Below are 14,216 nucleotides of genomic sequence, written 5' to 3'. Positions count from 1 at the left end.
TGGGATTCTGTGATTCTGTGAAATGCATTTTAAAATGCAATAGAATTGTGTAAACACTAGCAAATATAAGCTTTTCTCTTGCTCTTTCCCTATATTCAATCTGATCCCCAGATGTCTTATCTGTAGTTTACTTCTCTGCTTGGTATACATGATTAGCAAATGCCATTTCAACCAAATGCTTTTTTGTCTGTCAATCCATGCAGAATAAATACATCAAAAGTTAAATATTTTGTTCAAAAATTTTCTATAGATTTGCAAACAAAGATTTTAAAAACCAGTGTGAATCAGACTGGAAAAAAAAAACCTCAAGAATTTTCTGAAGAAAGTTGCTTTTCTCCCCAGCTCCATTAGTTATATGCTTAGAGTTTAATGTTCTTATAAAAGAGGCATTTTCTTGAAAAGAACTCAGATATACGCAATCCCTTATTTACACTAGCAGGAGCAGGAGAACTAAAAAACCCCGAACCAAGACACAAACAAAGCAGGAGTAGTCAAGGCTCTTTTATGTCATATCCTTTTTCTTTCCCCATGGCTGAGGGGATCTGTCTGAGTCAAACAAGTCTTGCATGAAAAAACTCCATGCTTCATGTATTCCCCAGACAGTGAGAAGAATACAATGAACCACTCCAAAACATTACAGGCGCCTAATTCAGCGTGATGTGAGCACTCACAGCCTGTGATGCCTGGTGACTAACAGGAGTCTGTAACTCTCATCCAGAATTAGCAGTTCAGGTCACCAAGAAGCTCAGGTTCCTCAGGATCTGGGAGATCTTGAATGCAAACTGCCCCAAGGGAAAGTGTCATAACTTTAACAATTCTCTCTTTCACACCACTGCTTCAGCACATCTCAGAGCGACATAACCTAAATGTAGAGACGCTGCACCATGTTCCCTGGGGAAGCTTTTCCCCCCTCCCCATACAGGCGTACCTAATCTCAAACCTAACAGCAAACTGTGATTCATTTTAAAGCTTTTTTCTGCCTCTTTGAAAAGAACCAGAGGTGTAAAACTTTGAAATCAAGTAGACCTCAAAGGATCAGCAGTGCCCAAGAAGGACAACTGGTCCTAAAGATTAAAAGCCTTTTAATAGAAGAGAAAACCTACGAGCACAAGACTCAAAGGAAATAATTTTCATTGGGCCCTGGATGCCCCTGCCACAGTATGGTGCTGAGGACTAGACCACAGCGGTCTTTGTAGTGCTTCAGACTTAAAAAGGATTTTGCCCACTTACATATTAGAGACAAATAGGAGCTTTTCATCTGCAAATGGCCTTAGTTTCCCCCTTTATAAAAGGAGCCTTATCTCCAGCCCAGCTGTAGGGGGTAGGGACAGGTGAGGGTACTCACTGGTGGACCCTAGGGTAGGCTATCTTGTGATGGTAACTGCACTGTGATCACAAATTTTTGTGTGTGTGTGTGTGTGTGTGTGTGTGTGTAGGACGGATGGATGGATGGATGGATGGATGTACTTACAGAGTAAAACCTGCACACTATTACATGAATCAGTTGACATTAATGTTTAGCACTGACTTTGCATTTGATTATTTTTCAAGGTCAATATCTGAATACTTGGTCTGTATTTAACAGCATCAACAAGTAGTTAGATGGTTTTAATTGCTACGAACAACATTGCCTCTCCATGCTGCCTCTCAGTCTGTATTCATCTCTTATCTCTGTTTTATATTGCAAACTCCCTAGGCCAGGGCATTCAGTTTTGTGGTTTTTAGTTCCTAGCATCATAGGATCCTTCTCCATGATTATTTAATGCTACAGCACTGGTACTAGTAAATAATTACGATCATTGCTTTTGATTCCATATCACAGGATTCTTCTCACGTATTCTGAGGATGCTCTGCTCTGATGATTGCTGTGAAGGCAATTTAGCAGGATATGGTTTTTCAGTTTGCCCACTGCACAATCTATTATTAGAGTGCAGATTCAGCCCTCATGTGCCTTTTCATGCATAGCAAAGAGAGATACCTCTTTTCTCCACTGTTAGCAGCATTAATGATACCCTTCTGAAAATTATGTGTGAATAGCATCATTAAACTGCCTTGCAGGCACAGGTGTAAAGGGTTTTTTTTTGTGTGTTGTACATATGGAGAAATTGTATTTTACATGATAAAAATGAGGTATAAGCTGTGAGAAGAAATCGGAAAGACAACACAGAGAGCTAGATGATCATTGTAGGGCCCTTCCAACTGAACTATTCTATTCTACTATATTCTAAGCTTAGATCACTTGCTCTAACTTACTCAACAATTCTTCCATACCAAAGGAGCTTTCATACCTAAGGTGTTTCTCCTTGTGTTTCAAGTAAAGTCAGTGGGTGAAAACCATATCCCTGTTGGGACAGTTATTCAGCAAGTCTGCTGGTATAATCATGTACCAAGTGAAGGCCTGTTTTAGAGGTATAACTTGGACTCCTGAATTGCAGTGACTTCCCATTAGAGTTAATCAGCTGGCTCATTCCAGTTTATTTTGCACCAAAGTGGGCTATACTTGGATGCACTCCAGCATGGCCCACCAAGTATCTTGATCATACGCCACTCAGATCAACCCTGTACCTCAACAAGCAGCAGGGGCTGGTTTGTCCAGCCTATCGGAGGAACAAAGATCTCACCTTTCCAAAGAAAGTCTTAACTGCACTTTAAAGGAAATAAAACTCAAATTCAATGAATGTATAGTTGACCTTCTTTACAGGATTTCCCACTCTATATTAACCATTGTTATTTCCCAGAGTTTACTACCAGCTTTATGTAAAAAAAAAAAAAAAAAATCTTCCTTTCTGGGCACACAACATACCTTTGTGTTCATTTAACCAATCTAAATTATTTGTCTCTGTAACATTCCTACCTAAAGGACATGGTATTTGACTTAGTTTGGGGGTAAGCATGTGTACCTATGTCTCCCATTTGTAAATACACATTTCTAGTAGTACACACTTACATGCTTGCATCTGTGTGTGAGTTGTCTGTTAGTCTGCAGCAAAGGAAGCTGATTCAGAAAGTCAGGGGAGCATCAAGGAGAAGACATAGCTACACGAGGCTGCCAGAATAGTTCAAAGTGGCTGAGGGTTGACTGAGTTGGCAGCGGTTCATTTTTCATGGACTGTACCAGAAAACAAAATGCTAAATTGGAGCAGTCCTATGAAAAGGTAGTTTTCTTTTCAGAGCTAGATCAAAAGGGGGGCCATTCATAGTAAAATAGGATTGGAGCAATAAAGTCGGCTGCTTAAGTGGGACAACAGCAGGTCTGGTAGGATAATGTGATGGGTATAACTTTGTGTAGATAATGCCGATGGTACCTAACTTTGAAGCCATGGTGACCTAGTGCCCACCTCTCCTAACGCAAAAACAAAAATGCAGTTCAAGCATTATTGAAAATGCCAGAATCCCTCTTTTGTCTCTTGCTGAGTCTCTCTCTGCTACAGCCGCCTTCTCTTTGTGCCATGCAGAACCTCCTCTTACATGATGAAATGAAATAGTGATATACACTTTTGACTAGGAGCATCTGTGAGTTCGGTGCATTTATCTTTCAGTGTGGGTTGGTCACACATTAGAGATTAGATAAAAAGGGACTTGCAGCTTCATCTGTGTAGCTGTGAATTAAGGGGATGGACATTAGTAGCAGCTGCAGACACGTCTTTGTGTGTTTCCTTAGGATTTTCTGAGCATACACAGATTACAACTCAAGACTTTAATTATAAACTCTGAAATGGTCTTAAATCAATGCACACACAACAGGGCATTTTCCAGAGCTGAATGGTGTGATACAAGGTAGTCTGCTGTTTCAAAGGTATTTTAAGAGCTTGAAGCAGCTGTTTGGGATGATATGAATGGGTTAAGCATCTCTATTGGAGTAAGTGTGAGAGAGGCTTTGAAAGTTAGGCTTTACGAGTGCAACCATGAAATTAATTCTTGCTAGGGAAAACAAACCACAGACAGAGCCACTCATGCACCAACTAGTCAGAGTTTGCAAGGTTAGCTAAAGTTTATCAAAATCCCCAGACAAAAAATGTCATTAAGATACAGTTAAGGTTATAGACAGATACCAATTCCCAGGCAAGAAACTTCATTAAGGTACATTCAAGGTTGTAAACATATGTGCCAATTAAATTCAACCAACAAGATCCAAACACTGTCATTATTTACAGCGTTAAATATTTGCAAATTAAAAGTTACTGCTAGAGATAATATGGTTTCTATAAAATTCATAATCATGTTTCAACAAATTGAACTTCTGCTGCTGTTCAGTATAACCTTACCTTCTATTTCTAGTTGTGACGCTCTCTGCCATGGGATACTGTGAAAGCTAAAAGCCTGCATGGGCTCAAAAATTTCTGCACAGATTTGTGGAAGAAAAAGCCAGCTGTAGGATTTGAAAGCAAAGCAGACACTTTATTCTGTAGCACCCTGAGCCACAAGTCCTGAAGACCTGGAGAATATTCTGAGGAAAATCTCCTGCTACTTGCCTTGTTCTTGTATATGTCCATAGAGATCAGATTGGCCGCTCACGAAGACGGGCTATTAGGGTGGACAGTCCTTTGGCCTGAAGCAGTATTGCTGCCATCACAGCATTCCCTGCAGTCACAGCATGATAGTAGGCTAAATCTCATGTATAAGGAAGCTAAGGCAAGCAGCGCACTGTCTTAGAGAATATAGGATGCAAAACAAGTAATTAAATGTGAAATCCTTGCAACTAAATTCCAATTGAAGGGTTTAGAAGGGACACTCAGCCTCTTAAATGCAGTGTTAGACCCTTGAGATATTATTTAATTAGATTTTTCATTATAACACAGTTGTGAATATTGTCTTTTCTCTTTTAGCTTCAATAGTGATTGGGAAATGGTGGTGTGAGATGGAGCCCTGCCTAGAAGGAGAGGAATGTAAGACGTTGCCTGATAATTCTGGATGGATGTGTGCGACTGGCAATAAAATCAAGACCACCAGAGTAAGTCATCTTTCTGTCTATACCCAGGAGGTCTTAATAGGAAAGGGAGTCACTAATGATTGCTCACCCGTATCTTTTCCATCATCATGTCTGCTGTAATAGTCTTAAAGATCACTGCATACCTCCTGAGACACCCAACACTTCTGGCCACAATTTAGCGAAAATTCAGGTGGATTCAGGCTGGTCGCTGGGTCCAGGCTTGATAATGGGCAGGTTGGAGCTGTGGAATCACCAGGTCGCTTTCTTACAGACATTGCCACCTGAGAAAAAAACCTAGTACGTATTACTGAGTCCCTTTCTGGTGGCTAAAGGGAAGAATATTCGATCAAAGGGATCTGCTGGGACCTACATCCATTCCTTGGCTGTTCCAGACCACATCTGTATTAGGGGCTGTACAGGTGCTTTGTACCACAGAACGGTGCTGAGGACTCAACTCACTACCTGCATTTCAGGTCTGATTTCAGAGCAGCTCTAGCCCTGCGCGCCCGTTAGTGACATACTCTTGAGATGCTGAAGGTTCAGGTAACACAGGCCAACAGGTGACAACAACTTTCACGTCTCATTGCTAAGAAAATGCAGAGATATGGCTGCAAAGAAAGAGAGTGCAAATAAGCTGACTAAACTACCCCCACTGTGAGATTACCTTTTGAAAAAGAAGTGGGTTTTTTTCCAAAAACAGTTTCTAGCTTTTCTTTTGCATTGTGCAATTGTTTCACAACCATTTTCTTGACACTGCCACCTATACCTGAACTCAACATTTTAATTAAATTGTTTTCATACCATGATTGAATTTTTTTCCAAGAAAATGACATGGTTGTCAACTCAAAATATTTCTTATAAATTAATAAATTTTGTTTTTCAGTTAAGTGGAACTTTTGAAACTGCTAAATGAAAAAAAAGCAAATTTCCAAGAATTTTTTCCCTCTTTATTAAGAAATTCTATGTACTTATTCCCAGCTACTAATTCACAGGAACGTGAAGTTTAGTGTCAAGATTTCCTGACTTCTTCCTTTTTCTACAATCCTAACTCCAGTCATTTTTCATGTCTTCTAGGCCTTTTGTTGAAGGAGAAGGTTTTACCCCAGCTGATCCCTATGCCATCTTAATTCTTTTCTTTCCCTCCATATGATTTACCCCAGGATGAACGATTTGCATTGCAACCCTAGCTTCTTGAATGGTGCCTTCTGGCATGGCTAATCTCACCACCACATTAAATTACTAGGATAGATACTAATTTAGGAGGTTTTCTTTGCAGAAGGGAGTAAGTGTCCTCTGAAAACAGGATGCATATTGTCGCTTTGTCATCTCCCAGAGCAAAGGAGAAAGCATGGGGGGAACTGTGATTCCATGGCTCACTTTCTTCCTGCAGTGTCATTGTTGCTTCAAACCACGCTACGCTCACACCTGAACTCTCCACACTGAACCACAACCAGAAGATTGTGCCCTAATTTATGTGGCTTGCAGTGCATTTAAAAAAAAAAAAACAAACCAACAACTTACTACATGTCCTTTTCAGTGAGGCAATGTTTTTTTCACTGAATTGGGGAATTAAAATGGAAGAAAGTTATATTAAAGAAGGAATAAGCAACATGAAGAAGTATGTTACACTTTTGTTAAATTACAGTAATTCAGTACTTCTGCAGTCTGTCTGCAAATTATATAATTTAGGAATTATATTTGCTTTTTCCTGTGAAATTGTCCTGCTTTTAACTCCCCCAACCCTCATTATATAAACTCGTTTTAGGCGATAGCCTGCATCTAGAAGTGATTGCTAGAAATTTAGCAGCTTCATTAATATGCAGATGTATGGTCCAATCTATTCAGTATGCATTATTGTATTTCATTTAAATTAAATACTTACAGAGTAAGTGCTCATAACTGAAGAAATATTTCTTCATTTACCCACAGGAGTTATTTTAATTAGCTCGTGAGGGGAGTACCTTATGGTACCGCTTCCAGTAGAATTTTTCTTTGTTGCTTTAAAATACCATTACAGAGCCCAACTGACAACGGCAACATGACATGATGTGCTTAGCAACTGTCTATTGCATTTTTTAAGCAAAAATTCTACTTCATAATCCCTGAAACTTTGCTTGAATCCGTACTGCTGCATCAAGTCTGGCAACATAAATATAAAATAATAGAAGCAATCAGATCCTGAAACAGGCATATTTTTTCTTTGTTGTGTCATTTCAGAAGGCATCAGAGACAGAGATTACACTATAATCTGTACTGACCCCAATGCAGGCTGCAATATTGGGCCATGTGTGTCTGATTTATGTCGTTAAGGAAGTTAAGAAAGCAGAAGAAACAAGACAAATCAGTCAACATCTTAGATACATCTGTGGTAATTAGCCAAAAAGCTAAAGCAAGTCACCATAGGCTGTAAACTGTAAACAGTTTTAATGAAGGCTTTGCCTTACACTAAATACATTTACATTAGGCAGCTGCTGTCCTGACAAGGAAAACATTCACATTTATGACTCGCAGGATTAAAATACCTATTAGTATATTCTTCAAAGCCCACAGCAAATCACATATAAGCATGTGTGTATGTAAATAAATATATATGAATACATGTATATACACAGCATATGTAATTTTACAGTGTAGTGTATTGCTTAATGGTTGGTTCTCAGAAGTGATTAATACTGATTCGTGTCAGAAAAAGGGGGACAACAGATCCAGTGAAGGCTTTCCCAGCACATCTTCCATTCCTTCCTTTCATGCATTTATTCCTGTGTTTAGTCCTTTAGCATAGCTCACTAAATAAGTTGTTAAAGCCAAAGGTATGAAGCTCACAGCTTCTCTAAATCAATTTGTTTTCTATTGATGGTCAGAGCAGGTGACAAACACTGGAAAGAAATCATTTTGTAATTCAATTTTTGGAGCAGTTTCAATGCTTTTTTTAATCCTTACTCATTCTTTTTTTAAAAGAACATAAGTTTCAACGTTTTCCTTAAAAATGTGGAGGTTTTGGAGCTGTACTAGGACCTGGCTGGAGATGACATCATTACATCTCAGCAGAGCATCTGGCACCAGGGGAAATGCAGAACCATGGTCTCGGTCTGGATGCTGGGAGGTGGTACCACAAGGGCACTTAAATGCCTATCAGAACCATAGCTGCTAAAAACATGAAAACTCTTTGTTCATCCCATGTTTTGTGCCTTCTCATCTGAGCTCTTGACGTCTGGTTGGTGTCTACACACAACTTTCTGTGCACCGCTTTGCAGGGCCCTTGAGGGAGAGCATAGTGCTCGTCCCCAGGGCTTTCTTCCCAGAGTCATGTGCATACTGTGCTGGAAAAATGCCCTTTTTATGTACTCCACACTAATAACACCTGGCATTCATGTATTAGCCCTCTAAATACTTCGACAAGCTGGTTTTCTGCTGATACTGTGGAGGAAGGAAATTAAAACATTGAGCACTTGGGGACTGGCAGAGCAACTCAGCTTGGAGCCTGTCTTCAGCTTCATAGCCTGTATTATGTTTTTCTTCAGAGCAGTGAAGAAACCCCTCTATTTTTGTGATAACAGCCTTTTTAATTAAGAGGTCAGTTCAAAGCAGTAGAGCACAAGATAGTAAATATTTCTTGCTATAAGACTTATTGCTGCATTTCATCATATCACCTAGTGCTTAGCTAATAATTTGTAGCCCTGATTTAATGCCTGAGCCTGCTCGTATTCAAGTCAATTTGAGTTTCATTGCTGACCTACTTGTCTAACAAAGGGTTGGACTCCTTGTGCCATTCATCTGTGTGTATCAGTGCGGGAAAGAAACAAAAGCCTCTCCTCAAAAGAGCCGTTTTTTCTTCCGGTCAGTTGTTCTTATTTTAGCATCCTAAAAAAACCCTCTGGGTGGTGGTGTTTCCTCTTCAAGCCATTAGAGCGCTCACTCAGAACAATTGTGGTGTTAGTCATAAAGAGGGATGGTTTTATGGTCTGTTGCAGGGCATGTTATCTCACCCGAGGTGAGTGGATGAAGCCGGTCAGACTTTCCAGTGTATTATATAGCTAGTCACTCCGGTCCTGCCCCTCTTTGGGTAAGTGGGCTGGTGGTGGTCCAAATGAGCCTGAAGGACGGCTCCATCTGCATGTCCTTGTGTAGCAGAAGCTATGAGCATCAGTCTGAGAAGGGGAGGGTGGAAAGCTGGAGTGAGCATGGCCCCATGCCCAAAGCTGTCTTGGTATCTCCTACATTGCCAGCCCAGGGGATCGATGCACGTCCAGGAGCTCCCAAGGCACATGCAGGAGCTTGCTCAGTTTCTGACCCTTGCATATCCCTAAATCCCTAGAGCCCTAAGAGAAAGGGACCTTCCCAAAATATTGCAATTTAAACTCAGCTGTACCATGAGCAGTGCAAAGTGCCATGAAGCCTGGGTCTTTCTTTCCTCTTGTAACATATTTTATATAACCGACTTTCGCACTTTCTTGCTGCAGATCCACCCGAGGACCTAACAGAGTGCCGTCTGCATGGAGACAGTGAAAGCCCTGCTGATTTATGAGGACAAAGTATTGAAAGTTTAAAACCATCTCAGCATTTACAAGCCAAATGGATTTCTTATTTGCACTTTGACTGTTTACCACATAACAACAGTGGCTTTACTCTGTGAAAGAAAGTATTCAGTGGAAATAATGCCCCTGATTTTTGACAGCTGAAAATAAAAATGAAGAAAATGGTTCCTTTGGTAAAGTTTCCGAGATTGTGAAGTACAAACAACAGTATGAGTTTGGATCTACAATTTACTTTATACCAGTTAAAGTATATATATAGAAATATATATATATTAATATATGATATTTTGAAATAAAAGCCTCAGTCTTCAAGAAATTGAATAGTACCACACTTTGCTGCAGCTGCTGTAAATTTTTTTTTCTTTTTTTGTAATGGTCTGGAAGATCCCTACCTGTTTCAGAGAGAAATGTGGCAGCGAAGAGGCAAAGCAAACCTGCTGCGGTACAAGGACGCCTAAGACCTACACGAGTCCTACCAATGCGGCATCCAGAGCTTCCTGTTCCCTTCGGCAGAATTTTGAGGGCATTTGTTGTTCCACTTTGTGTTCTGGAGGCTTTTCCCCTTGTGCAATACTAGCATGCTGGCTTTGCTTCATTAATCATACTTGATTGATATATAACAATGATAATTCTATCCTCTTCCAAGAAAATATTTTTAGAGCTGTTAGATATTCCATGAAGAAGAGATGGACAACTACTGAGTGAAGTACAGTAGGTATTAAAATTTATTTGGCAGAGTTTGGTAGACTGTGAGCTCCCTTCTTATTAAAGATGTACTGTACGTACAATGTCTTCAGACTTTGTATAGCTCGTAGAAACTACAGTAAAAACCCGGTAACCAACTCCAAAGCTTTGCGTTGTTAGCTCACTAATTCTTTGAAACAACGACAAAGCTATTTCTTTCCAGAGTAGCATGCAAGAGGGCTTTTACGTACAGTTTGGGTTTTTTTTAAGAGCCATTTGCAATTGGTGAATAAGCATTTCAGCTTAAGCGAATGCCTCTGTGGACACCTCAGATGGCCAGGCACACCCCAATGCAAGGGACTGTCTGGCTGTGTGCTCTTATCCCACAGCACACGTGGGAAAACAGCCTAAATTTAAGCTTCCCTCATTGCAGGCCAGGCTAATTCTCCCTGAGAGCATTTGCCACCAGCTAAAAGCATACACAAGGGCAATTCCATGGCACAGCAAACACACAACTGCTTGTTGTAGCCAACTGTGTCTGAGCCTTGCTTTTGTTTCGGGATTAGTTTCTTTCATTTTAATTTTAATCTGTTTCTTACTAAGATGAATTCATCTGAGATGAGATGTTCTTCAGCAAGGATGCGTCCACAGAGACATTGATCTACTCACTGCGAGTGGTTTGAATTCACATTTCTAGCTAAGCTGTTGCTGTTCACCATGCAGCCTGGCCCTTGCACAGCTGAAGAAAGACCAAACCTGAGGGCTGAAATGTGCAAGCCTAGTTCACATTCCCAGGCACTTTTGTGAGCAATCCAATTAATTTCAGGGGGGGTTATTCATGTGGAAAAGTATCTTCCTGTCACACATAAGTCTGCGCAATCTACCCTTCAGTACACCTAATGCTACCAAATCAAAGAGGAATAGGGAATTGTAAAACTTGTTCTTTCCAGTCCAGTTTCATTTCTTTAATATTTCCAATTTCCTTTCAGCCTGCTTACCTGTCTCTCACAGGACCCCTTTGGCCACGCTCATCACTTTTAATCCAACGCAGAGTGCTGCACTTCCTAAACTAGAATTGGTCAAAATTCTCCCACTAACTTTGTTTCTCCTTCAGGGCAACCGCTTCAATCCCTGATGCTTCAAGAGGCAGAACTCTGTCATTGTAATTACACTGTATATTAAAGCAGCTACATGACATGTCATGCCATGCTCCATGCTGGCATTCTGTGCTGGTCCTTGCCTTATGCTCACAGTGGAAATGGATATGCTGTTGTCAAGTACTTCTATTATTTCCCCTTCAAAAAGGTACGAGAGTGAAAAGTGTCCAGGGAAGAAACCTGTTTTTCTTCTGTGCACAGAAAGACTAAATAGGAGCATGACCCTCACTGCCAGTTGTAGGTCCTAGCACATGGAGATCAGCCTCACTGGTGGCCCAGCTGGCCAGGCCATCTATTGTCTGGCCACACACACACCTGCCTAAACCACAGAAGATACCTGCATCCTAATCTATGTTTTAAACATGGTCTGCCATGGCCATGTGCTCCTAGTCACATCGTCTCAATTCAGAGAGGACCACTGCGTGTCTGGTTACCCACAGATAGGTGTGGTCCCAAAATGAGATCATCAGACCAGCTCCAGGCTCATCTGCCACAAATTAGGAGAAACTCCTCCAAAATAAAACTTTAGTATTTACTAATTTTACTAGAGCAACACTTTAAAAAACCCCAGGACCCTCTAGAGCTAAGAAGCCCTTGGTGCCCTAGGAAATACCCCTGCCACCAGGAGATAACTTGATTTAAAGCCAGGATATGTGATCATCCCTTTACCAGTAGGAACTGAGGCACACAGAGCTAAATGACCACTTAAAATCACACTGGAAACTCAAGCTGAAAGTGAACGCTCTTTTCCGTATTCTCAGTCTACTGATCCTCTGTGAGATGACTCATACGCAGCAAACGGACTCATGGCCTCTTGTACCCTTTGCCAAAGCCCAGGTAGCACCACTGAGAGGTATTTACCCCATAGCAGTGTACCTGACATGGCTCAGACTGTGAGTAGATAACAATGCTTGTGCCTGTGTCTATGAAATATGCCTGCTGAGATTGGGAAATATTAGACTTGCTAAAATATAAGAAGGAAATGTTGTCATTACCACAGCAAAGTTTCTTAGCGATGTTTATGAATTTTTCTTTGCCAGTAGGCAGCCTCACCACACCAAATTCAGCAAACATCTGTGTCTCTTTGAAGTTGCTGCAAAATCTGCTCACAAAGTGCGGCACTGAGAAATTGCTGTTTTAATTAAAATGTTTTAGAGGAGAATTAAGGCCTTTGCAAAAATAATGACTAATAAAACGTGAAGTCAAATTAAGAGCCGGATGCAGGTAACTTTCATTGTTTCAGCGAACCAAGTCGAAAACAATAATAAAAAAATTCAACCAGCCTGGAGTCACAATGATCACGTATTTCAGTGATGTGCACAGTAACACGGTGTGTAGTGGGAAGATGGCAGAGCTGCTTACCTTGGCTGATGGAAACCCAGTGCGTTTCAGTGATGGCGTGAATGGGAATTCATGAGAAATTCACATCCTCATGAGGAAATGAGAGTCATGCCATTCTCTGCACAATGTTAAAAGGTATTTATATCAACACAAGAGAAAGTTAAAGTCCCTGCTTTCTGGCAGAAGTCTAGACATAGGCATGTCAGGGGAAAAAAGAAAAATATTTGTAAATGCATCGAAGATAAACTTAGATTTATGTCAGTGTTTCTTCTTCAGATGTGTGAAACCGAGTTATGTAAATCTAAAGTGTACAAGTTGGAAAAAATACTGAAAAAAAAAAAAAGTAGCTACCATCTGCCTATTGATTCAGAAAATCTAGATTTTGTGCTTCTGTCCAGAAATCTCTGGTAATAAAGAGCTCAGTGTGGTATGACTTGATATTGCTTTGAATATGCCACATGCTATATTTGAAGAAAAAAAACCCAGGGAGAAGGTCCACTCCTGTGGCCAACAATTATGAACAGCATGATATGCTCTCAAACCTGGCGTTACACAGCGAAAGGACCGTGAACAAATACTGAAGGTGATACAGTTCATGACGAATGATGCTCTTATCAGACCTATTGATTGATGATTAACAGAGTTTGCCGATACTTTCAGTGGTGTATTGCTGTATATTTTCCTATTATAAAATGATTAGTTATGTTCCTAATTCCTCATTTGCCACTTTTTTGTCTCACTGTATGGTCCAAATATAGTTACAGAGCATAAGGAAGTTGTGGAGGAGATAAACATACCTTGGTTTGGAAAGCACATCCATTTCATCTGAAGATGGCAGTCTGTTTCTTCTTCAGTGGGAGGATGAATATTGTGGCCTAAAATGAGCATCTTTTTTTATCAATACTTCAGTCACATGCCAGTAAGCAGGGTTTAGAGCTTGCCTGACAAAGAAATGGGTCATGCTTCTTTGCCTGGTATTCTATTTCTTGTCAGAGAAAAATAGAAACACATTCCGCAAATAATCTTGCAGGTAGACGGAAGGACATGTGTGTACAGGGCAGTAGGTTTAAGGCTGTCAACACTTTTTCTAGTTCACTGGTTTGAATTCAGATCATAAGCCTGACACATATTTATGGTTTCTTCTCTGAAATGTTCACACAGTCAAAATACACAATTTCACAAGTTTATAGAACTATGCTGCTCTGAGGAAAAGAAACAGAATCCTTTGGTTTGCAGGTAGGAAACTGAGACTTGTAAGACTTGAGACCTGCCCAAGGTTATAACACAAAAACTGCAGCAGAGCCAGCAGTAGAACTGAGGACTCCTGGATTTTAGGTCATCATTGCAGATGGTTTATCTATGGTTCACATCAGTGGCATTTCAGACAGCAGTCCCTGGCTTTTAGCTTGGGTCACAGAGAGCAGAATTAGGATGCCTGCAGCCAAGTGTGGCCATCATCTGCAAGCACCAACTGCTCAGAGCTTGTTCCCCTCCCTTCAGTGGGGATCCTCAAACCACTGATGAGTGGAAGACCACCACTAGGCCTATGCCCGCAGGGACACAGTCCTG

At 40.6% G+C, this 14,216-nt stretch overlaps 1 protein-coding gene across 1 annotated transcript in view; it reads left to right on the top strand.

Annotated features, from left to right (window-relative positions):
* The window catches only part of TAFA1 (TAFA chemokine like family member 1), a 234,241-nt gene extending 220,882 nt beyond the window's left edge, over nt 1-13,359 (top strand). Inside the window, exons 4-5 of the mRNA XM_075095709.1 lie at nt 4,827-4,951; nt 9,391-13,359. Of these exons, the coding sequence (XP_074951810.1) occupies nt 4,827-4,951; nt 9,391-9,408 (143 nt within the window). The 3' untranslated portion in view covers nt 9,409-13,359. The remainder of the gene's footprint in view (nt 1-4,826; nt 4,952-9,390) is intronic.
* Nucleotides 13,360-14,216: the final 857 nt, after the last annotated feature.

Source organism: Phalacrocorax aristotelis, chromosome 6, assembly GCF_949628215.1.
Source record: "Phalacrocorax aristotelis chromosome 6, bGulAri2.1, whole genome shotgun sequence".
Classification (NCBI taxonomy): Eukaryota; Metazoa; Chordata; class Aves; order Suliformes; family Phalacrocoracidae; genus Phalacrocorax; species Phalacrocorax aristotelis.
The sequence above is the reverse complement of the archived record's forward strand: the minus strand, read 5'-3'. Positions and strand labels throughout refer to the sequence as shown.